The sequence below is a fragment of the Panicum hallii genome, chromosome 3, assembly GCF_002211085.1.
Source record: "Panicum hallii strain FIL2 chromosome 3, PHallii_v3.1, whole genome shotgun sequence".
Taxonomy (NCBI): domain Eukaryota; kingdom Viridiplantae; phylum Streptophyta; class Magnoliopsida; order Poales; family Poaceae; genus Panicum; species Panicum hallii.
In genome coordinates this window covers 58,774,702-58,798,275 of record NC_038044.1, presented here as the reverse complement: position 1 = coordinate 58,798,275, position 23,574 = coordinate 58,774,702, and the positions used below count along the sequence as shown (strand labels likewise).

General features: G+C 48.0%; 5 protein-coding genes and 1 long non-coding RNA gene across 6 annotated transcripts; 3 read left to right on the top strand and 3 right to left on the bottom strand.

The window, feature by feature from the left end:
- Positions 1-156: 156 nt before the first annotated feature.
- Positions 157-4,580, bottom strand: LOC112887504 (conserved oligomeric Golgi complex subunit 8). The gene is made up of 12 exons (XM_025953687.1): positions 4,380-4,580; positions 4,110-4,262; positions 3,071-3,219; positions 2,838-2,915; positions 2,667-2,760; positions 2,389-2,463; positions 1,957-2,253; positions 1,792-1,859; positions 1,648-1,702; positions 1,340-1,478; positions 1,020-1,204; positions 157-835 (listed from the first exon to the last, which is right to left on the bottom strand). The coding sequence occupies exons 1-12, from the start codon at positions 4,521-4,523 to the stop codon at positions 449-451; spliced, it is 1,824 nt and encodes a 607-aa protein (XP_025809472.1). The 5' UTR covers positions 4,524-4,580; the 3' UTR covers positions 157-448.
- Positions 4,581-5,987: 1,407 nt separating this feature from the next.
- Positions 5,988-8,120, top strand: LOC112886062 (stress response protein nst1). The gene is made up of 3 exons (XM_025951819.1): positions 5,988-6,279; positions 7,258-7,364; positions 7,555-8,120. The coding sequence occupies exons 1-3, from the start codon at positions 6,060-6,062 to the stop codon at positions 7,831-7,833; spliced, it is 606 nt and encodes a 201-aa protein (XP_025807604.1). The 5' UTR covers positions 5,988-6,059; the 3' UTR covers positions 7,834-8,120.
- Positions 8,121-8,316: 196 nt separating this feature from the next.
- LOC112885553 lies at positions 8,317-9,460 on the top strand. Its single transcript, XM_025951147.1, has 2 exons — positions 8,317-8,657; positions 8,741-9,460. The coding sequence occupies exons 1-2, from the start codon at positions 8,323-8,325 to the stop codon at positions 9,396-9,398; spliced, it is 993 nt and encodes a 330-aa protein (XP_025806932.1). The 5' UTR covers positions 8,317-8,322; the 3' UTR covers positions 9,399-9,460.
- Positions 9,461-15,493: 6,033 nt separating this feature from the next.
- LOC112885552 (CASP-like protein 1U2) lies at positions 15,494-16,296 on the top strand. Its single transcript, XM_025951146.1, has 2 exons — positions 15,494-15,678; positions 15,795-16,296. Exons 1-2 carry the CDS (start codon positions 15,494-15,496, stop codon positions 16,294-16,296), a joined length of 687 nt encoding a protein of 228 aa, XP_025806931.1.
- Positions 16,297-16,735: 439 nt separating this feature from the next.
- LOC112885551 (CASP-like protein 1U3) lies at positions 16,736-17,923 on the bottom strand. The gene is made up of 3 exons (XM_025951145.1): positions 17,736-17,923; positions 17,281-17,601; positions 16,736-16,739 (listed from the first exon to the last, which is right to left on the bottom strand). The coding sequence occupies exons 1-3, from the start codon at positions 17,921-17,923 to the stop codon at positions 16,736-16,738; spliced, it is 513 nt and encodes a 170-aa protein (XP_025806930.1).
- A 436-nt stretch (positions 17,924-18,359) lies between these two features.
- Positions 18,360-23,009, bottom strand: LOC112886856. Its single transcript, XR_003227445.1, has 2 exons — positions 22,778-23,009; positions 18,360-18,831 (listed from the first exon to the last, which is right to left on the bottom strand). It is a non-coding gene; the product is annotated as an uncharacterized LOC112886856 (long non-coding RNA).
- Between the last annotated feature and the right edge of the window lie 565 nt (positions 23,010-23,574).

Genomic DNA, 23,574 nt, shown 5'->3' with positions numbered 1-23,574 from the left:
TCATTGACACTTTGCTTGCACTCGTCTCCAGCTTCTCTCACCTTTTTTCCCCTGTTCAATCTACAGCTGGTTATCAGATAGAAAAGAAAAGGTCAGCTGTCTATCCATCCATGATTCTCTCCAAGGATAGATTCCATATGACTGAGCTCTTCAATATGAACAAAATGTTAGTCAGCACTCAGCAATGCAACCAACACAGCTCGTATTATCAGATTATTGTCCGGGTTGGAACACTCTACAAGATCTAGGTATGGGCTAACAGGTAACAATGAACGGCTAAGGATTTGAGTGTTGTACAAATCAAGATACAAATATCTGCTGATGAGAAGCTTGTATACACTGTAGAACCGAAAGCGGAAAATACTGAGTGAAACTCGATGAATGTAACTTTGCAGCAGTATCCTCTTTGGTTGAAGATAACAAGGCATTGATGAAAGGCTACAAATATCTACTTGCTTGACGGCGGACTGCTTCGCGCATCATCCTGAACCACTGAGGATGGGGTTGCAGCATCACTGTTGACCTCAGGGCCCGGTCCATCAGCCGGGAGCCCATTATCCGTGACGGCTGACCCAGCGCTCTCAATGGACTGCTTTCGGTTGATGCCTCCCGACTGCCCTCGTTCGATGCTCCCCGACTGTTTCCTATCAATGCCTCCCGACTGCTTCCTGTCTATGCCTCCTGACTGCCTTCTCTCAATGCTGGAACTGTTTGATCTCGCAGGTACGGTCAGTAGCTGGCTGACAGCGTTGAATGTGCTCTGGCACTCTGTGATCAGTGTTGCTCCGTTCAGGTAGCATCGGCCAAAACATGCGGCACAGTAAGGGTGTACGACCTGACATGAAAAATTAAGATGTGAACCTTCAATACATCTAAAGAGAAATATTTACTGTGTACAGTTTAGACTTGATGGGTTTAAGACTTTTCAGCCGTTCAGTTTCATTTCATGTGTATTGTAACATGTCATATTCTATTGCCAGATTCAAAACCATTGCTCTATCATAGAAAACTTGACGCACCTCGATAAATGCCTGGCAGAGTGAAAGGAACAGAGCGGACTCATTCCCACGCAACATTCGCATGGCGTTGTATCTAACTAGGGAGTCAGAGACTGCCTGTAATCCCTTCACCACCTCCTGAGCAAGGACATGTTTCAAGCTCAATGGTGCACATGGTCTCAGCTCATTCATTGCTGCTGAAACACCTGCACATAAGAATATTAAGAAAAATTAACATATCAACTTGTACTTGTACACACCAGTAACCAAAGATATGCTCGATTAGAGGCAACACATGGTGATCTAGAAACGAAAATTAAGTGTGATTTAGGAGAAATTACCATTAACAAAAACTGCAAGAGGTGGATGCTCCATTAAAACAGAAGGTGGAGTCACATCATCAGAAGTCTCATCCACAACTCCATTTGCTACGAAGCCAACAGATGGCATTGGAACCCAACGGTGTGAATCCAAAACAACCTAGTATGGTACAAGGTATTACAGCTGCAGTCAGATATTATACTAATAGATGCAGAGTCCAAAGAACTTCAAAGTTAGTTCAAAAGCACAAACAGCATAGTGAGTTCAGTTCAAATCTAGAATTGAACAGTATGTCAACATATATAAAGGTTGCAGAAATTTGCTTTACCTGGAAATTTTCAACCGCTGTACTCATATTCTTTGAGAATAAATTTAGAACCGCGCTGCAAAAAACAGATGACACCATCAATAATAAAGCCCCTTAAAATCTTCACTCTTAATAATAAAATTCCACAATGTAAATGTGAATTACTTTTCAAAGATAGGTGGAAGTAGGCCACGGAAATCCAACCCGACTAAGCCAAGACCCATTGCACAATACTGCAACATGAAAGTGTTTCAAATTTATCAATGATACATATATCACTGCTAATCTTGTATAAAACAATAATCCAGAGGATCGGAAGCCAGTTCTTACCATGCATTGATCAAGAATGCTGGACAGAGACCCACCTTCAGTTATGTTTGGTAACATAACTTGAAGAGTTGTGAGGTGATTACTAACTTGTTGCATTGCCCAGCTGAAAAGCAGCCCACCATCATAGTTCTCCTCATTTCCAGATTTATCATTGTTGAATATTGCTCGGTATTGATTAACAACATCAAACAAATGTACCCTGTGGCTAGTCACCATGCCCTTCAGGTAATCATAAACATTCCTCTGGTCCAGATCTTCAAGAATCCCAGAAAGCCAAGCTTCCCTGCACCTCAAGAACTAGAGCTTATATCAGCATTAGAATATGAAGATGAACATGCTGAAATCATTTCCAGAAAATTTACCGCATAATATATGAAAGAAATCAGAGAAATAAATCATACAATGAAAATTATATGAAAATTTTCAGAATACCTGTAAGCGCAATTCTGATTCACTGAAAACTCCTATTCGACGCAAATGTGCTACAATACGAAGGCACTCAGGTAACTGTAGAAAATAAAATGACTGTAAGATACATATGCGCTCAAGGTGAATAAATCAAACAATTTGGGGTGAGAAGAGAAAGTATTGAAGATAACAAAGAAATACGATACATGCGTAATATAATCTCTAGAATGATCAACTTCCCATAGGAGTCATGCTCAATGCAACATAGTCATTAATAATTTTTATTACACCAGCATCTTCACCTGAATATTTGATCGAAGTTTCTGGAGAAGCTGTGAAATTAGTGACTGTATTGTCTTCTTGACTTCAGCAGCTAAGCCTTGGATAACAGGTAAACTTCAATTGGAACAGTGAATGGTTAATATAACAGCAAATGTCAGTTGCTGCGGAAGGAATTATGCTACAGAACTTACTCAGGGTGCAACTTTGAAATTTTGTTTACAAAAGCTTCTAGATCAAGTGCCTCATCATAGTTCCCATTCCGTATGCACCTACGAGCATTACCTTACAGACTGTCATGCATGACTCAGCAACAATAACAGCTGAAACTACGCATACTAAAAGATCAAATGATATTAGTAACACCGACAACTCAAACATTCAGTAAACAACCAAGGGAAATGGTAAGAAAAAAGAAGTTACATACGTGTCCATCAGTTGTGGGATTTCAAGCAAGTCAAGCAAGGTACTATGGTTGGCTAGTAATGTTTGATTAAGCTTCCTCTCTTCCAAAATTTGCTGTGCTGACTCGACAAACTCAGTGCAGCCAGATGTTAAATTTGGTATCTCCTCTATCTACAATGGTGCACAAACAGCATGGTCAAACATTTCACATCATACTCTCAATGTAGTATGAATCAAACAATGATATAATGTTAGCATACCACATAGAAAGAGACAGAAGAAAATTTGGTATCTCCTCTATCTTCAATCAAGATGACTCGCACAGTTACCAATGTTATTGAGAAACCTTGTTTCAGCGTATAAACAGACTCTGAGGTTTTCACAGGCTAACAAATACTACAAGTCTAACAAAAATCTCTGTCATGGATACAACCTATAAATTTGTATTTAATTCTTCCATGAAGTGTATTTGAACCTAATTTTGACAATACTAGGTGCGCAGGATCATCTACTTCAAACTGTTTAAAGGGTCCTACCTGATACACCAGTGACGTGTGCAAATTATGCAACGGCTCACCCAAGCCTCTCAAATACTCCCTCTGTGCAAATTTATAATTCAAGCACATATTTCGAGATACAAACTATGTATTTCACTAATTATTATGCTAACTAAATAACGGCTTAGTTACACACAGTGCTAACGCTAATTCCTGTTTTGACCTATGTACATTTGATCTTCATTTTTTAGTCAGTATCAATAAACTGCAAGCAATTTTTTTGGTCCAAGTTCAAGTTAAGAATGACTGCACAACAGAATTGCATTTCTGCTTGTGATACTACATCTCTTGGGCGCAACAGTGACAAGATCAGGTGATCAGCTTGCTACCACCATAAAGCAACAGGGTTTAATCACTGCACCAGCATTAAATGAATTTTGCACTTGCATGCTCAGGATCTACTTACTGATCATCATAGCACAACAACTTGTGATGCGAATGGGCACGCAGTAGAAGCAATGAAGCAAAGGGTACTAGGAGCAGGGAGGGACCGGCCAGCATTACCAGGGCCTCGAGGTGGCTGTCGAACCCCTCGAGCTGCGCGCGGACGAAGGAGAGCGCCTCGGACGCCGCGATGAAGGCGGCGTAGTTCTCCACCGCCACCTCCTGCATCTGCCGCCGCACCCGCTCCGCGTCCACCCGCAGCAGCTCCGGCTCCTGCCCATCGCCCACCAAACCAACCAACAACGTCACGGGATCGCCACCACCGCCCAATCAGGGGCCTCGCGCGGCGAGGGTAGGAGGCGCCACGGGTGTGGGTGCAGGAGCACGTACCTTGTGGAGGCGCTCGATGGAGAAGGAGAGGAGCTCGGAGACGTAGGGCTGGTAGGAGGCGCCCGCGAGCGGGAGCGCGGAGGCCGCGTTGCCGTCCATGTCGGCGGCGGCGGGGGCGCGGCGGTGGCCCGCGTCGAGGTCCATGGCGGGTGAGATCTGGAGAGAGAAAGGGGGGAGCAGTGGGAGGGAGAACTGGAGAAGAAGGGGGCGGTGGTTTTAGCAGCTGAGCCCTTTGGGTTTGGTTTCCGTTTCGCTTTGGTCCCTGATTTCCGGCCCAAAACATAGAGCCAGAGGCCCAACTTTTGGCCCCAAGAGCCCAAGGACGACCCACTTCTCCGGCCCAAAAGGCCGGGTATCTGGCAAGAAACCAGTGGGGAAGCCGACGAATTTTTTTTAAAAAAGGGTTAAAAAAAATTTTAAATTCGAAAAAGGGGTGCCGATTTGGAAAATTTCTAAAAATGGGTACTTCCCGCCCATCCAACAGGCGGGAGGCGTGGGGCCGGAGGTTCCCGCCCATCCAACGGGCGGGAGGGGCCTGTTCGCAAATAAGAAAAAAATTTATTCGCGAAGAGGGACCTCCCGCCCAACCAACGGGCGGGAGGTCCCTTTTCGCGAATAAGAAATTTTTCTTATTCGCGAACAGGCCCCTCCCGCGGCGGCAAAGGCATCCCGCCCGCCCAACGGGCGGGATGTGCTTATTTTTGGTCGAATTTATATTTTATAAACTATTTAAAATTCATATTTTTTTCAAATACAAGAATTATTTGCCATACTCTTTTGTATACATATAAATTTTTTTAAAAAAATCAATAACAATATTACTCTGCTTCTCATTACTCATGCAGATCGATCTGATCCACTGCACGGAGGTCGAAGCTGCATCTCAGATCACGTTGTTTGACCGTGGAGTACGTGTACCGGAGGCATAGTACAAAGAGAGCTTTCGTCGGATTCATGGTAACTTGACGCGAGCGTTACGTGCATTGGCGTGTTGCAGCAGAGATGACGAGGGGGCCTCCAGTTCATCTCATGCGTCCGCCCACGTATACACAGCTGGCCCATCGACCTCTGCAGCATCGCACGCAAGCGTCTAGCGGTACTGCCGCCAGTTCGAGCTGTAAGTCCTTTATAATTATCATTTCGATCAACTTTGATTTACATGACTAATTTCGTATAATTTACACAACTTTGATTTACACGAGAGTATGGTGAATAAAAATTTTGTATTTGAAAAAATATAAATTTTAAATAGTTTATAAAATATAAATTCGAATAAAAAATAAGAAAAGGGCACATCCCGCCCGTTGGGCGGGCGGGATGCCTTTGCCGCCGCGGGAGGGGCCTGTTCGCGAATAAGAAAAGTTTCTTATTCGCGAAAAGGGACCTCCCGCCCGTTGGTTGGGCGGGAGGTCCCTCTTCGCGAATAAATTTTTTTTCTTATTTGCGAACAGACCCCTCCCGCCCATTGGATGGGCGGGAACCTCCGGCCCCACGCCTCCCGCCCGTTGGATGGGCGGGAAGTACCCATTTTTAGAAATTTTCCAAATCGGCACCCCTTTTTCGAATTTAAAATTTTTTTTAACCCTTTTTTAAAAAAAATTCGGAAGCCGACGGCCGAGGCAAACAGCTCGCAGCCGGATCGAACGCCTAGGGTTTCTCCGAACCTTGCGTTGCGCGAAGATGAAGCGGCCGCCGCCGCGACAGTGCGGCGACGACACGTCGGCCGGCGAGGGAGGAAGCGGCGGCGGGTTCGGGATGGGGAAGGGGAAAGGGAGGTGGGGCGGCGCGAGCCGGAGGCGGAACGAGCAGCGGCTGGGCGTCGGCGGCGGCGGGGCGCTCTCCCTCGCGGCGTTCGCCAGCGCCAAGTCCCGGAACACCGGCTATAATCCGGCCCTCATCAGTGAGTACCACCTCCGCCGCCGAACTGTAGTTCCCGAGGGTTCGTGGCGTAGTTTGGAGTGGGATTAGCTAGGGGCTTCTTGTTGCTGTTGGCATGACGGCATCACATGCTGTGGGTCGTTTTCGGTAGGATTTTGCGGAGGAATTAAATTGATTTAGCTGGCATCCTGCGTTTGGTTTGCAGAAATCTAGCTTCGTTCGCTTGGAGATCTTCGCTTAGCTGATAATTAATCATTTAATCTGGTCACGCTTAGCAGGAGATTGATTGAGTTCACGACGAATTGCATTGTTCTCCCTGAGGTTTGGATTGAACTGTGAATGATTCTAGGTGTCTAGCTATCTACACAGTCTCTGCCTTTGGAAGTATCATGATGTGGGATCTGGTTTCGTGTACTCAACTATCCCAATTAATCAAAATGGATGCTTGATTGTTTTTAAATTGTGAAAAGAATCGGGTCTCTGAGAAGTTCTCTTTAAAAATGTTGTGTGCCTGGAACAATAACAGCGCACCTGAAGTCTGTATCTCAGGCTCTGGTATTCTTTGTTATGTTTTCCTTTACAGTATAAAAAGGAAAGGTTTGAATTTTCCAATAGCCTGGTTATAGGGTTTTTTTTTTCCTTTCGGGTACCGATCTGTTTCCTAGACCCACAACTGTCACTTGGTACTACAGGCGGAAAATGCATGCTAAATTGCTAATCCTGCTACTGGGAATTAACTTCATTCAGTGCTCATATGCCTTCACATTGAGAAAATTATGTGCATTACTTGTGAGGAGTCTAATAATGCAGAGCATGTAGCCTGCTTAAGCACGCTTCCTCGGTTTGATGGACATTGTACTGGTGTTAGGTGTAGATATGGCATGTAATAAATTTATATACTTGTTTCCAAAAGTTCTATGTAAAATTATTTTGGATGTCTGCTGGTATTGTTGTAATTTGATTCCAATTATATTGATTAAGCCATTGCTCTGATACACAGAGAAGAAAAAAGAGTTCTACAAGAATGCTAAGTTAATTAGCAAGTACAAAAGGACAAAGAAGCAACAAAATCAGCCAAATCAGCCTCCAGAATTTCCAATCCGTGAGGTAATTTAACCCTCTTCGAAACTAAGTCTGCTTTCAGTGATAGAAGTTAGACCAGTGGATAATATTTTGCGGCTGAAGTTATGATGCACTTTGTCATTCATTCACTTTTTTTACTATGAAAATCAGCACAACTGTTCTGGATGTTCAGAGTGCATAACTCCAACTCATTTTATTTTATTTCAATTTGCAGGATAGGGGTGATAATGCACAAAATGTGCCAAAGCCGCATCATAAAGGGAAGAAGCGCACTGCACAAAGCTTGAAGGAGGAGTATGAGAAAAAACGTGCAGAGGATGAGAAGGCTAAGAAGGAGCGGGATGCGATCATTCAGGCAAAGAGGGAACAGCAGGAGAAGTCTGAGGCAAAGCGGAGAGAACTGAGGGAGAAGATGTTCAAGAAGACAAGATCTGGCCAACCTGTGATGAAATACCGGATCGAGCATCTCTTGGAGACTGCTCTACAAAGCTGAAGCAAGTGACACGATATCGGTCATCACCATGACCGCCGTCCGGGACCTAAGCATGCAGATCACCATGACCATCAGTTTGGTTTAAGTTTAACCTAATTCTGTTGCTTTGTTGTATATATCTTTGCTAGCAATCTTTGGATTTGATCACATCACTCTGGTTTCCCGTCTATCGGTACTGTACGCTTCAATTTTCGCAAATGATGTAAGATGATCAAGGAAGACCTGAGTGCTCGGAAACAATTGGATCCATAGGCCATGATTCCATTAGCAATCAGTTTCAACTTTCATCTTGTGTTGAGCAAACTAAATACAATATGTTTCTGACTCTGCTAATGTCCCACAGCTTTCTTTGTTAGGAAAGTACAAATCCAACTACCATATTCTTCAGAATATAGCTTAACCATCATCCAGATCAAAGAGATCATCAGAAATTCAGATTTGAGCCATTGACATATTTGCATAATGGATGACAGTGGCAGTAGTATAATCATGCCTATTGTTGGGCAACTAGTGGATGCCGGTTGGGTGGTCATGCATTCATGCTGGAGTGTATATCCACAAAGCTGTCCGGCCCAACAGAGTCTGCAGTCTGCACAGCTCGCTGGCAAGGAAAGCCGGTGCGCGTCCATCCATCTTTCCATCATGGGAAGCGGCAGCTCCGGCGAGGTGGGCGCGTCGGAGGCAATCAGCCTCGTGCTGCGCATCGCGACGGTGGGGCTGTCGCTGGCGTCGGCGATCATGACGGCCGCCTCGACGCAGTGCGTGCTCCGGGACAACGGCGTCGCCGCCGGCGCCGTCTCCTACGGCGACTACTACTCCTTCAAGTAAGCATCCCTCCCATCGTTGCGCGACGTGCACGGTCGCCGAGGCACGCTGGCTACTGAATCTCCGGCGACGCCACGCGCAGGTACTCGGCGCTCGCCGACCTGCTGTCCGCGGTGCTGCAGGGCGTGGCGATCTACCTGGAGGCGACGAGGAAGGGCAAGGCGGCCAGGGCCGTCGAGCTCATCGACAAGCTCGCGCAGGCGCTCACGTCCACGTCGGGGGCGCTGCTGCTCGCCGTCGACGACATCACCTCCTGCGGCGGGCCGCCCCGAGGCGGGGGGACTGGCGGGCGGCGCCAGCGCGGCGGCGGCCTGTGCGGCCAGGCCGGCGCGTTCTGCGGGCGGTTCCGCGTGTCATCGGCGCTCTCCGTCGCCGCGTCCGTGTCCGTCTCAGCGTCCGTTTACACGAGGCACGCCCCGGTGGCCGTCACGCTGGCGCCGAGGCCGGCGCCGCCGTCCGCACCGAAGGTGAAAGTAGTCGTGCGCAGAGAAGACGAGGGTGGTAGAAATGAGAAGGAAGAAGAGGTAGAGAAATGTGAGGTTGAGTTGATTGTGACGGAGAAGGCGAAGGAGAAGGACGACAAGGAGGAAGAGAAGAAGGATGACGGGGTGGTGAAGGACAAAGAGTGTTGCACAGAGGTTAGCACGCCGCCGGCGATGCCGCCGCCGTGGTGCCGGTGCCCGAGGCTGACGATCCCGTGCGACTGCGAGGACCCGGAACTGTGCGGCGCCTTCTTCTAGATAGAAGGCCCCGTGCTCGCCGTGCTCGAGCTTGACCGAGCCGTATCCATGGAGCTTTGTGAGAAATGCATATATGATTGGCGGCAAACCTAGTAAGAAATCAAGAGTACTTGCAAAAGGCCTTTTGAAAATCGATCGATGATCGTCAACCTTCAAGTTAATTTATTATTACTTTTGTTTTCTCGATTTAATCAGTTGACAGGCTATTTGGCGCTGCTCTTGTGCACGTTGCTAATGTTAAGTTTGCAATCCTGAAGAAGTTTTAACAGCACGTACGTTGCTAGTTTTAAATGACGCCAACCCAACTTAAGCAAAGCATGATATTTGTCAACTTTTTTATTAGTTCGTTCATGCAAAATCGGATCCATCACAAGCAGAGACGGTAACAGATCGTGACCCCAGTGTATTTTTCCTCAAAATTGTATAAGATTAAAATCTAACCCTTAAATTATCTAAGCTAAAAATTAAGTCCCTTTAGCACCCCTCCTAATCATAAGGCATGTAATAACATCCTGAATATGACAAGACATGCAAGATGTATATATACCCAATGTCACCAAAAGCAAAACGGGGTCGGCCAGCAACAAAACATATATACTTAGCTTCCAACAAATAACGCAATCACCGTACCAAGCAAAAGGTAAAATATTAGACACAGTCGGCTTCTAGCCTTGTATGTCACCCATAAATTAATACCACTACATGAAAAACTGCGTATAGGTGACGGACGAAGATCGCCTTAGGTGACGGGTGTCGTGTCGGTCATCAGAGATTGGTCACATATAACTCATAAAAAAGGTTGCTAATTTCATGGTTGCTAAACTAAAAAGTTGCTAACTTCATCAGAGATGTACGGGGCTGTTGGAGTGCCGCCTAACCCGCCACGGCGCGCCATACTTTTTCCGCCGCAGGTGTGGCGGTCGTTTTGAGCGCCACAAGTTAGGCACGCCGTGGCGGGTTAGGCGACACTCCAAACAGCCCCGTACTCCTCTCCCTCTTCCATGGTTTCTAATTTATGCGTAAATTAAGCACATATAATTCAAATTTTCTTCTATAATATAAATATATGCAGCAGGTCGTATTCAGAAAAAATAAAAGGTTACAGACTTTGTGCCTGTCACATGTAACTGGATAGAGGTGGTCGGCAAAAAGACTGAACACTGCCACTCTTTCGGTTTTTTTTCCATTTAATAACAACTGTCACTCTTTCCTTGGATGACTGAACCCAGTAAAATGTGACAGCACAACAAAAGAAACGGACCGCAAAATCATCCAGCACACGGAAAGACCGAAGAGATACGGCCCCCGCATCGCCGCCCCGCAGGCGACACGGGCGGCTCAGCGCGCCGCCGGCGGACCGGCTCCCTCTCCATCCATCCCCCTGCCGCAGCCAGAGAGGCTCACCGGAAGTCCGGCAGCCTCGAGAAAGGCGGCGGCAGGGACATCTTCGCCGAGGAGTCGAGCTTCTGTGGCGCGGGCGGCGCAGCTCGACGACGACGACGCAGCCCGGCTCCAACGCTGCTACGGCCGGATCCAGTGACCCCTTGGCCGGATCCGTCGTCCCATGGCTAGATCTGGAGGAGCGCAGCGTGGGTGCTCGGATCGACGGCGCGGCCCCTCCCGATGCACAGGGGCTATGCGGAGGTGCGACCGGCGGCCGAGCGCGGGCACGAGGGCAGCCGCAAGAGGGCGCGGAGGGGCAGCGCGCTGGCAAGGAGCTGCGTGGCCGGCAGCCGAGGACGCGGGGCCGGCAGCTGCAGCGGCCGCGGGCGAAGGCCGCTGGGGCGAGGAGGGCGGCGGCGGGGCTCCACGTCGCCCTTCCCCAGAGGCCCCGTGGCGGCCGTGTGCCGGCGTGGGCGTCACCTGGACGCGAGGAGTGCGGACTGTGGAGGCCTGCTACGGGTGGAGAAGGCCGTGCGCGGCGGCGGCCGGCACTGGCCGACTAGGCCCCGCGGTGGTGGCGGCCGGCGGCCGGCGACAAGACCGCGCAGTGGTGGCGGCCGGCGGCCGGCGACAAGACCGCGCAGTGGGGGTCAGCGCGGGCCGACGAGGTGGACCGGCGACGGGCATGCGCTTCGTGGAGTTGCTGCGCGGCGCAAAGGTGGCGGCGGCCGTGGTTGCTCAGAAGGCTCTTGTACGGTGAACGCAGCAGAGGCGGAGGTACGGCAGCGGCATGGTGCGTGGAGGCACAGCGGCGGCGTCGCCCCCGGATGGGCTGCTGTGGTGCCTTGGCGTCGCCTCCTCCTTGGAGGCGTCGTCTTTGGAGATCCATCTAGGCTCGAGGCATTCCTGGTCCATTGGTCATGGGCAGTAGCAGAAGGGGTTGGCAACTCCGCCTCGTGGCAAACTGGACAGGTGTTGCAGAGCTCTCGTGGTGGCGTTCGCAGGTACGGTGGCGGCCGGAGGTTGTCGCATGTTTGGCGGCTGTGGTTGCTTGTAGCGGACCGCGGCGGCTAGCTTTGATTGGCAACTGTCAGTGCGGCGTGAGACGGTGTTAAAGGATGACGCTTGCGGCATCGACATCATGGGACGACTTGGCTTGCAGCGGATCACGGTGGGTTGCTCAGCTTAGTGAGCTATTCGGTGCGGTACATCGTTGGAAGACGCTGTGCCGGGCGGCGGAGGTTATGTTCACGGGTGAAGCAAGCTATGCAGCACCGATACGGGTATGCGTATCAGTATCGGGCTGATACGGATACGCCGATACGGCATTTTCTCAAAAAATCCGATACGCTGATACGCTTGAGTTTTTTTTAACAAATAATAATAATAGCAATAATAATGCAGAATAAAAAATTTAGCTCTCAAGTCTCAATTCTCAAATAGAAAATATGAGGAACAGCAAGTCAGGAACTCCTTGATTTGAGGAACAGCAAGTCAGGAACTCGAGATGTGCAGTGGACTAGTGGAGGGGAAGAGTGGAAGACACCCAAACCTTGCGCCGATGGCCACCTGGCCGGCGGTGCCTTAGGCTCTTCTCTGAAGTCCGGACAGCCGGACAACGGCTCCTCTCGGCTCTCCACTTCTCTAGCGGCCGAGCGGCTTCTCTCCGGCAGGCGGCGACGGCTCCTCTCCGGCGAGTGGCGGCCGGCGGGGCTCCGGCTTCGGGCGGCGGCTCCTCTCCGGCGGGCGAGCGTCGGGCGAGGGAGCGGCGGCCGGAGGGGTCCAGCGGATATGCTGCGCGCGGTGCGCGTTAGGGGCTTAGGGCAGCCGTTCTATGGGCCGATACGGCCCAATTAGCTGCGAAACGTTTTAGCCCACGTATCGCGTCTTTTTCTTTTTTTTAATTTCGCCGATACGGCGGCGAAACGTATCGGCCGCGTATCCCAGGCGTATCGGATATCGAAACTTTCCGAAACGCCAAACGGCTGTACAGTGACGTTTCGGGGTTACCAAGGAAGCAAGTTGGCCTACGGTGGTGGCTAGGCATTGATGGAGATCGGGGGATGTGGGGCAACATTGCTCACCACCCTAACGGCGATAAAAGAAATGGAATCATGGCGTGGAGTATTGTGGCGGGCTGGCGAGGCCCCGCGTGTTGTGTTATCATGGTGGCGACTGTGAGGCAGCCTACGAGAGGTCCGGTTTCGGTGGTATCACTCCATCAGGTGGAGGTGGTGTTGCATCGGCACGGCGGCAAAGGGTCCCGCATGGCGGTGATCTTCCCGATGCGTGCTGTCTGCATCTTTCAGTTCCCTGACGTAAGGTCTCGCTTGGAGGTTCTCGGCGACTCCATGAGTGTGGATGTTTGGTGGGTGTCGTGAAAAGGCTTCAGTTTTGTTACGTTTGTCGTGCGGAGTTTTTCCGACTGGCCAGAGTTGTCTCGTGGAGACGAGTTGTGCAGCTTGCATTGATACCCTGATCCGACCGGCCTGAGTTGTTGAGCAGTGGTTTTTGTAATTTTCTTTTTTCTTGTTGTTGTCTGGTTATGACCTCTCTATTTCGCTGCTATATCAATAGTGCTATATCAATAGAAAGGTGCTCGTTGAGTGTTGTTCCATAAAAAAAACAAAAGAAACGGTAACATGGGATGGGTTTCATTCTTCGCCTATGCCCCCTCGGTAGCAGCCTGGCTTGTTCTTCACGTACTGCATGCAAAACCCCACACTAAGCTAAAGTTAATGGCTAGTGGACACCCTATGCTTGATAATTCTACCATATTATTATTGAACTTATGTATCATCGGCTCAAGTTTATAAACAATAGAAACTGCAAAATATTTTGGGATGCAAGAATAAGGTAACTTCGTTCTCATCCACAAGATAAAAGACCAAGTTTCGTATTGTCTTTTGAATGATAGACAGTACTATACGTTGAAACTTCAAAAGTTTGAAGAGATCCAAGTCATCCAACTACATACTTGGTTCGCAAGATAGGTAGCCTAACTACCACAAAACTAAAGAGAAATCCAGCACCCAATACTCGGCGTCATTCATGTTCCCAACACATGTATATGTTTACTGCTGAGATGCTTAAGGTTGGTGATGAATACAAATTTAATTGTTTGACGGCCCACATCAATAATCTGGGAGAGTCTCAACTGGTTGCCCTGTGCTGATTGGTTAATGAGCCTACTACTCTACTAGTGACAGAAGGAAGTAGGTTCCTCGAACTTCGGGTCTCTCACAAATTTTGTTTGTTAGGCTATCTCCAACCATCGTTCTCTGTATCCTTCTTTATATCCGTCATTTACGGACTTCTCTATAAAATTCTCTCCTCTATATCTCATTTCTCTCCAACTACATTATCTAAATCTCATTCTCTATACATTAAACCCTATATTAGAAATGTATTTTGTTCCAAATTTTTGTACGTACGTATTTATCATATCTCAAATGCTATGGACATATTTTATTTTTATTTAATCCAGTGCTTAAAACGTAAAGAAAAAATAGAGAAGAGGAGAGAGAATCTCTGTATATAGAGGAAACCTATAGCGTTCTCTATTTTAGAGGATCATTTAGAGAACGCTGCTGGAGCATATAGAGAACGGAATCTTCTCTATATATAGGGTAGAGAACGGTTGAGAGTCTCCCGTTGGAGACAACCTTAGGCCGCGTCAGTGGTTGAGCTAGCGCACTACCTTGCACTAGAGATAGTAAAAAGATTATCTCTTCATTAGTTTACCTTACCATATTATTCAAAGCATCTTGGTACCATAACCTCTCTCATTAATAAATTAGGTTGTTCACTTTTTCTCTATGAGCTAGCTTCTAAAGAAAAAATAGTACACTCTCCTCGTCTTCTCTTTCTTCCATGTAAGCAAAATGATAAGTTGGATTCTTACACCTCCTCGGTTAGAGCGTCCGCATGCAAGGGGATGAAATCGCCAGCCGATGTGGCCGGGAATGGGAATAAGAAAAATCCGCTAGTGGCGCAAAATAAAAACGGGACAAAATAAAAGTACCCGAGTCACACTGGTAGAGACAGTGGGTATTATCCGGGGAGTGGGGTGGTGGGGGGGGGGGGAGGGGGGCGAGAAGCTAGTCGCTAGTGACAATTTTTTTCACCCTTCTTTCCCCCTCCACGTAGGAAGAAAGGGCACGTCAGCTAGGAGCCGCTCGTTAGAGGCCCCCTTAGAGTCCGCTGCTAGCTTAATTATATGTTTAAGAGATAGTATACGAGATATGTCTTCCAACGATTAGAGTCAGATACTAACTTATATATCCAGATAGCCCCACATATCAATCTCACTGATTTAGAGATGCGTACATGAGAGTATCTCTTGAATAAAAGATATAGTTCTTCTTTCTCTTTTTTCCTATGGATAAAAAACTGATGTGATATAGTTATAAACTAGCTGACTCAGCATCTTTGGAGAGGCCTTATGAGCTAGCTGAGATGGCTTTGTTGGAGGGCTTATTAGAAAACTGCAAATCCAACTGCCTCCGTTCAGAAGACAGCGTTGACACCTCCAAAAGAAAATATTGCCGCCGTTTTACAGGTGGAATCTTGTAAAAGAACACATATTTTACTGTTGATGAGATGCTTAAGGTTGGTACACGATTGTTTGAACAAATGTCTTGGAATCTCTAGCTGCATGCCGTTCTCACCATTAGACCCTCGCCCTCGATCTGGTGCGTGCACATCGAGCCATGGGCGGCGGCGGCAGCTCCGGCGAGCGGGTGGCGTGGGAGGCAGCCAGCCTCGTGTGCCGCATCGCGACGGCGGGCATGTCGCTGGGGTCGGCCATCATGACCGCCGCCTCGACGCAGTGCGTGCTCCGGGACGACGGCAGCAGCGCCGGCACCGTCTCCTATAGCGACTACGGCTCCTTCAAGTAAGTTGTGTACTGCATTGGCAAGGCGTGCTGGATCTCCGTCGTTTCTTTTCTTTTCTTCATACGTGCACGACCGCCGAGGCGCACGCGCTGAACCGGCGGCGCATGCAATGCAGGTACTCGGCGCTCGCGGACCTGCTGTCGGCGGTGCTGCAGATGGTAACGATCTTCCTGGAGGTGGTGGGGAAGGAGAAGTGGGCCAGCACCGTGGAGCTCATCGACAGGCTGGTGCAGGCGCTCACGTCGACGTCGGCGGCGCTGCTGCTCGCCGTCGACGACATCACCTCCTGCGGCCCGCCTCGCGGGCGGCGCAGCGGCGCGTGCCGCAGCGGCCAGACCCGCGGGTTCTGCGGGCGGGTCCGCGTGTCGGCGGCGCTCTCCCTCGCCGCAGCCGTCACCGTCTCCGCCTGCATCTACACCAACCGGTTAGCAGCAACCGTCACGCAGGCGCCGGCGCCGGAAGAGAAGAAGAAGGAAAGCATATACACCTACCGGTTAGCACCAACCGTCACGCTGACGCCGGCGAGGAAAGAGAAAGAAGCGGAAGAGAAGAAGAAGAAAGAAGAAGAGGGAAAAGGTGAAGAGAAGAGGAAAAAGAAAGATGAGGAAGAGCGGTGATGCACACAGCGTGCAACGCCGCCGCCGCTGTGGTGCCGGCGCCGGTGCCGGAGGGCCAGGGAGGCTGACGGGATCCCTTGCGGCTGCGAGAATCCCGACTGGCCTTCACAGAACCTTCGCTCTAGTACTAGAAAAGGGCCTGCTGGTTTCTTCGTTCAGTTCAAGCTACAACACGTTGGTCTTGGAGTTGGAAATAATATACGTTGCGTTGGGATGGATCAATTCTTCTGGCTCGATCTATGGTCTGCCTTTGATCTTTTCAAAACTTGTTGACGTTATTTCGATCGATCTTCATGTTTCTCTTTTGATCGATTGACAAGAAAATCGAGCTCGTCAAAGGCACATCACATCGCGTTTACGTCGAGTCAAAGGCAAACGCGAGGTCCTCGTCGGGGTGATCGAGCTATGCTCAAGAATGCTCTCGCTCCCGTCGTCTCGATCATCTTACCATTTGATGCATCGATAATAAGCAGCAAAACATTGATCTTATTATTAAGCACTGTATAGCTACGAACTTAACGTGATGACGAAAGGCGGCAAAATAACAGCATTGCTACTAACATCATAATCACAACAAATGCTGACGACGACTGCTGCTGCGTGCGATCGCAGCCGCCGTCGGAGCCGCAAGTGCATGGCGGTGGCGGAGGAGGCGGCGGCCGTCGAGTGGGTGGAGGCGGCAGCGTGGGAGAAGGAGGCGGTGACGGGCGTCGAGTGGGTGGAGGCGGCAGCGAGGGAGAAGGAGGTGGTGACGGCCGTCGAGTGGGTGGAGGCGGCAGCGAGGGAGAAGGAGGTGGTGGCTGCTGAGGTGATGACGGCGGTAGAGGAGGCGGTGGCTGGACATGAGGAGGTGGTGGTGGCGGCGGCGGTGGCCTTGATGGTGGCTGTGGGGTAGGAGGCGTTGGAGGTGAAGGTGGTGGTGGCCGGAGTGGTGGGAGAGGCGGCTGCGGTGGCCGTCGAGGGGGTGGTGACGGTGACGGCAACCGCTTGAGTTTCTTCACGACTTCGTTGCCCGCAGCCAAGACCACCGTGGAGAGGTTGGCGTACGACGCCAGTTCAAGCTTGTTGCCGAAGCCCGTGCGCTGCCGGCGGCGAGCCGCGCGGCTCCCACCGCCGCCACGGGGCGGCCCGCAGGAGGCGATGTCGTCGAGGGCGAGCAGCAGCGGCGCGGACGTCGACGTGAGCGCCAGCGCGAGCTTGTCGACGAGCTCCACGGCCTTGGCCCACCTCCCCTTCCCGACCGCCTCCAGGAAGATCGCCACGCCCTGGAGCACCGCCGACAGCAGGTTGGCCAGCGCCGCGTACCTGCATACACGATGTGGGCGTAAGGCAGGCATGAGCCCTTCGGTCTGCCTCCAATGGAAGCATCAACCATCAAGCGCGCGCGGCCATGGCCGGCCCTGCCACGCGCGTCGGCGGCGAGCGGATGTGTTGCTTACTGTAAGGAGCCGTAGTCGCTATATGAGGCTGCGCCGGCGAGGCCGCCGCCGTCCGGCCGGAACGCGCACTGCTTCGAGGTGGCCGTCATGACGGCCGACGCCAGCGACAGGCCCACCTTCGCGATGCGGAACACGGTGCTAGCCGCCTCCCACGCGCCCCGCTCGCCCGAGCTCTCGCCGCCGGCCATGGCGGATGATGAAATGAATGCGCACCAGAGGACGGAGGTCAACGCGCGATTATGTATCATTATAGGTGTGCAAATATATGTGTTCACCCACCTTAAGCACATCTCAACTGTAAACATATGTGCTCTGAATATGATTGCTGCATTTAATTTGTGTTGTATACGCTGCTTCACTTGTACTATATTCTGGGTCTTTAACATTTTATTATCCAGTAGTTAGGCTTACCTTGTGAACAATGTGTAGTTGGGTACTTGGGATCTTTAGTAGTTTACAGGCATAATAATCAAAATATAGTACAGCCCACAGGTCAGATGACAAGTTTCTGAATTCTGAACAATGCATGACAAACTGGACAGGCGCTTTGGTTGATAGTAGCATGCATGTCTGAACAACAAAATGTGCTCCTACTTTTGTCTCCCTTTTCTTTTTCGAATCGAGGCGCACCCCATTTCCATTGCATGAACGGAAATACCAACGTTCTTACAGAGAAAGGGACGTTCGGGGAAGGGAGAAAGAGAGAGAAAGAATGGGGTGCGTGGTGATTCGAGAGAACAGAGAGGGGAAACCACATGAGGTTTTGACCTTCAAAACCCAGATGCCCCAGACCCGAATCACCCGCGGTCTTGGGACTCCCAAGACGAGCCTCCAGATTAACTACATAAACAGCTCCCAGCAAAACAGTCTACTGAAGACACACGCCACAAATACCTACAACAGCACAACCAAAGCCAAAAGAGAAGCAGCAGCGCAGGTCTTCTTCAGTCATCGTTCTCCTCCTCGGAAGTATCCTCCTGGGGCGCCGGCAGATAGAGCACTGGACGGGGTTGCTGCGCCAACACCTTGTGAGCACAGGCGAGAAGGACCTTGACTCCCTCCATGATCTTGCTCTGCATCTCAGCGCCATAGAGACCTGCCCAGTAAGACATAAGAGCACACGCGTGAATAATTATCTCTGCGGGATGTTTCAGTTTTTTGTTTTCAAAGCACGCTTTATTTCTGCGCTTCCATATTGCCCAGCACACAGCGGCCAGGCAGAAAATGTAAACTGGAGAACCCCCTGGTAACCAGGTCGACATCCAGGACCTATATTGCTGGATGTCCTCAGAATATTTGTCACCCCCGAACATAGGCCCACAATCCCCCAAATGACTTTAGCGACTGCGCATTGAAAGAAAAGGTGATTTATGGTTTCAGATTCATGACAGAAACAGCAAGTAGGATCACCAGGCCAATTACGTTTCACCATGTTATCTTTGGTTAGTATAGCACCCTCTTCCACAAGCCAACAGAAAATCTTAATTTTGTATGGGAGTTTGGCCTTCCAGATGTGTGTGAACTTCACACCAACATCACCCGAAGCCAAATGATTGTACACAGATTTAGTTGAGAAACTACCATCTTTGCACCATTTCCAGGTAACAGGATCTGCTACATTGTCAAAGTCATAGGAATAAACATCCTCCAAGATTTTCATACACATTTCAAACAGAATTGGAGGGAGCCAATGTCTAAAAGTCAGCTGACCACTTGCAGATAGAACCTGATAGACAGTAATGAACTTTTCATTACACAGGTCATACAGGACAGGTGCAGTGATGAAAAGGGGTTTGTCATTTAGCAAGGGATCTTCCCAAAAAAGAGCTTTTTTCCCATTGTTCACTTTCACCTTCCTCCCTCTTAAGTAGACACATCTCACACCGAGCCTGACTGCCCAGACAGGGAAATCATCAATTCTGTGTTTTACATAACTAAGCATCCCTCCCCTAAAATATTTGGCCTTTACTATGTCTTGCCAAATCCCCTTTTCATTATCCAATTTCCAGGAGGCCAATGTTCATCCTTCTAATACCTTTGATGCCCAGGCCACCTTTTTCTTTGCTCTGACAAATTGTTTCCCACTTGACAAGATGGTACTTTCTTTTCAGGCCATTGCCTTGCCAAAAGAAAGTCCTCCTTTGTTTGTCTAGTTTGTCAGTTACTGTCTTAGGCAAGAGATACATCGACATATGATAGATGAAGGTGCTAGATAAACTCGAATTGATTAGAATAGTTCTACCAGCAATTGACATAGAGCTCCCTTTCCATGTCATCAGCTTTTTCTCATTTTTTCTATCAGGTGGTCCCAATCTTTGACATGTAATCTACTGGGACTAACAGGCACTCCAAGTTACCTAATAGGGAAGGAGCCAAACTGACAGTTAAAGATGTCAGAATAGGATATGCATTTGCCTTGGTCTCCATGAACCAGAAGTACTTCACTTTTGCTGAAGTTGATCTTTAACCCTGACATCATTTCATATAAGTACAACAGCAGTTTCATATTTCTTGCCATATCCAAATCATTTTGAGGCAAACAATGGTATCATCTGCATATTGCAGAATGATCACCCCCCCCCCAAGATATTAAATTATCAGCTAGACCACACAACAGATTATTTCTCTGAGCTTGCCTGACCATCCTGGCTAAACAATCAGCAGCAAAGTTGAAAAGGATTGGGGACAAAGGGTCCCCTTGCTTGACACCTTTGTCGCTCACAAAGTAAGGTCCTTTTTTATTATTCAGCTTAACGTATACGGTACCACCTGACACAACCATTTTGATCCACTGACACCAGGTTTCACAAAAGCCCTAAAGTTTCAGGCAAGAGAAAAGGAAATCCTAGTTTACTTTGTCATAAGCTTTTTCAAAATCAAGCTTTAGGACCACACCAACCTCATTCCTTCTCTTGGTTTCATGCAAAACTTCATGTAAAGTGAGAACACCATTCATTATATTTTTTTCCCTTTATAAAGGCAGTCTGAGAATTAAGAATAAGCTTATCCACTAGATTTTCTAGTCTGATAGTTAAAACCTTAGTAATCCATTTGTATAAGCAATTCAGCAGACATATGGGCCTGAACTGTTGGATTCTCGCAGCATCATGAACTTTGGGGAGCAAAGTTATAACACCATAATTGAGCCTCCTCACATCCAGCACACCCCTATGAAAGTCTTCAAAAAGCTCAATGATGTCATTTTTCACAACATCCCAACAGGGCTGGTAGAACTCAACAGGAATTTTATCTTGTCCAGCAGCTTTATTTTTTTCCATTTGGAACAGGGCATGTTTGATTTCAGCTTCAGAAAAAGGGCAGGTTAAAAGAACATTATCAGCCTCAGTGACTTTTTCACTGGCCTCCCAAAGATCAGAATTGATGGGGAAGGTTTCCAGGAGCAGGACCAAATAGATTCTTATAGTACTCAGTAGCATGAGCTAGCAGGTTATCATCTCCCTCAATAGTGTTAGACCCATCTTCTAAAGAGATAATTGTATTTCTTCTCTTCCTTCTATTGGCCACTCTACGAAAGAACTCAGTACTATTATCACCTTCTAGAACCCATTTTTCACGTAACCTCTTAAACCAATATAGTTCCTCTTCCTCATTGATTTTTATGAGGTCATGCATCAGCTGAGTTTTTCTAGCCATTTGATCCACAAATAACAGATTATCTTCTTCAAGTTGTTCAAGAACCAATAACTTATCATGCATATCATTCTTCAGGTTTCTATGTATCCTGTGTTTGTTGAAGCCCCAACCTTTGAAGTGCTGTTTAAACCTCTTGAGTTAGGCTTGAATTCTATCCAAGGGTGACTTGGCAAAAACATGGTCTGTCCCAAAGCTCTTTGACATTGGGGACAAAGTCCTCCTCTTTTACCCAAGATAACTCAAATCTGAAAGAGAGTTTTCTCAAGGGCACATTGATTTGAGTGGTTAGGATGAGAGGGTTGTGGTCAGAAACCTCCCTAGGAAGTTTATAGACCAAGGCAGTAGGGAAAAGGGCTTCCCATGTTTTGTGGACAAGAATCCTATCAAGTTTTTTCCAGGGTTGGAAATTCTTAGTTGTTGGACCAAGTAAATTCCCCACCATTCATTAGCAATTCCATTAACTCCTGAGATGTTATGATAGAGATGAACAGATCAGTATGCCTGTGGACCCCATTATTCTTGTTTTTTCTGAGGCAAACCTGATAATATTAAAGTCCCTTCCAACCAGAAGAGGATCTTTGTTCTTATCACAGAACCTAGCCAGTTCAGCTAGATACTCATCTTTGTTCCCTTCTTGTGCAGCCCCATACACATTCAAGAAATTCCATCTTAGTTTGAGATGTTTGTCCCACAAATTCATTTGGAGCATGTATTTGCCCTCAAAGAAGGAGCCCACCTCAAGTTTGTCAATATTTATACTGGTAAGAATACCACCAGATCTGCCTCTGGCAGGAATCCATTTCCATAGATAGTTCTTATGGGGATCAAATTTTTGGATAGTTCTTATGGGGATCAAATTTTTCAAGGATTCTGTCCTCAAGGTCACCCACTATAGTTTCTTGGAGGCCAATGAAATAGAATTGGTGTTCCTGAATGAGATTTTTGAGAAATGAGGCTACACCAGTTTTCCTATTGCCCCTACAATTCCAGATTAAACCTTTCATTTTTTACCAGTGTGTTTCTTCTTAGGCAAAGGTGGGTCACGGTTTCCATGAGAGCCACCCTTACCTTTCTTTTCAGCACAAGGATTTTCCTAATGTTTCAATTTGGAAGGTTTCTTTCCAGAAATATTAAATCTCTTAGCAGGTTCCTGCTTCTCCTAGGAGTAACCATAATAAAGTCATCATCAGCAGAAGATTCATTAATTTCCCATTCAAGTGGGTCATCAGCTTTTTTATTAAGAGCAATCCTAGCAGTTTCAAGATCTTTAAGTAAATCAATAGACTGGAAATCATCAGAATTAACCACAACACCCATATCCTTAGCTTTCTGGATAAGAATATCATTATCAAGAATAGATAAAGAGTTTGCACTGTTAGAAGAGGTACCTTCAAGATTTCTTCTTCGAAGATGTACTCTCCATAGGCTTCATGAGGTTCACTTGCAACCTCTCATTTGCCCTCCTCTCGCATCTCTGCTCTTTGATCTTCACACAGGGGTTGGATAGATTTTTAAGGTTGATATCCTGCATATCTGACTCAGTGCTCTCACTTTCCTTCACATGTGGCAACTCAACTTCATGCTCCACATCATTTTCTTTTGTGACAGGGACAGGTATCTTGGTACGAGGAGCTAAGATAAAAGGATCTGGGGATTTCAAGGAGGGTTCCAGGACCTCATACCTAGTCAGCCAATGTTCCTTACTCCTCTTTTTGGATAATTCAGCTTTATCACCCAACACTCTATTCACTCTCTCTTCATAGTCATCATTGCTATCACTGTCATCTGTAAACTTTTCTTCAGCAGTAGGTTCATAGGTTGCAGCAGGTATAGTATCTTCAGACTCTATGGACACACCTATTTCTTTGTCACCCATGGTTTTTTTCCTAGGCTTTGGTTTTGGCAAAAGAGGATTTACTGGGAGCAGATCCAGAGAGTCTAACAGATATCTCTTCAACAGAGCCGGTCCTACATTGGTGTTTCCCATGATAGAATTCATCGATAGGTTTGTGTCCAATATCAGCTTTACTTCCAGAGGCACCAATATTGGGTTGATATGTCCTTTGTTTTTTGGGATTAGGTTGAGTCTCAGGGACATCAACCTCTCCAGCCACCCTCATATTCCCCAAATTATCCTCCTGAGAGACTTCCCTTTCAAAAACAAAGTCATAGATGAAGAGACCCA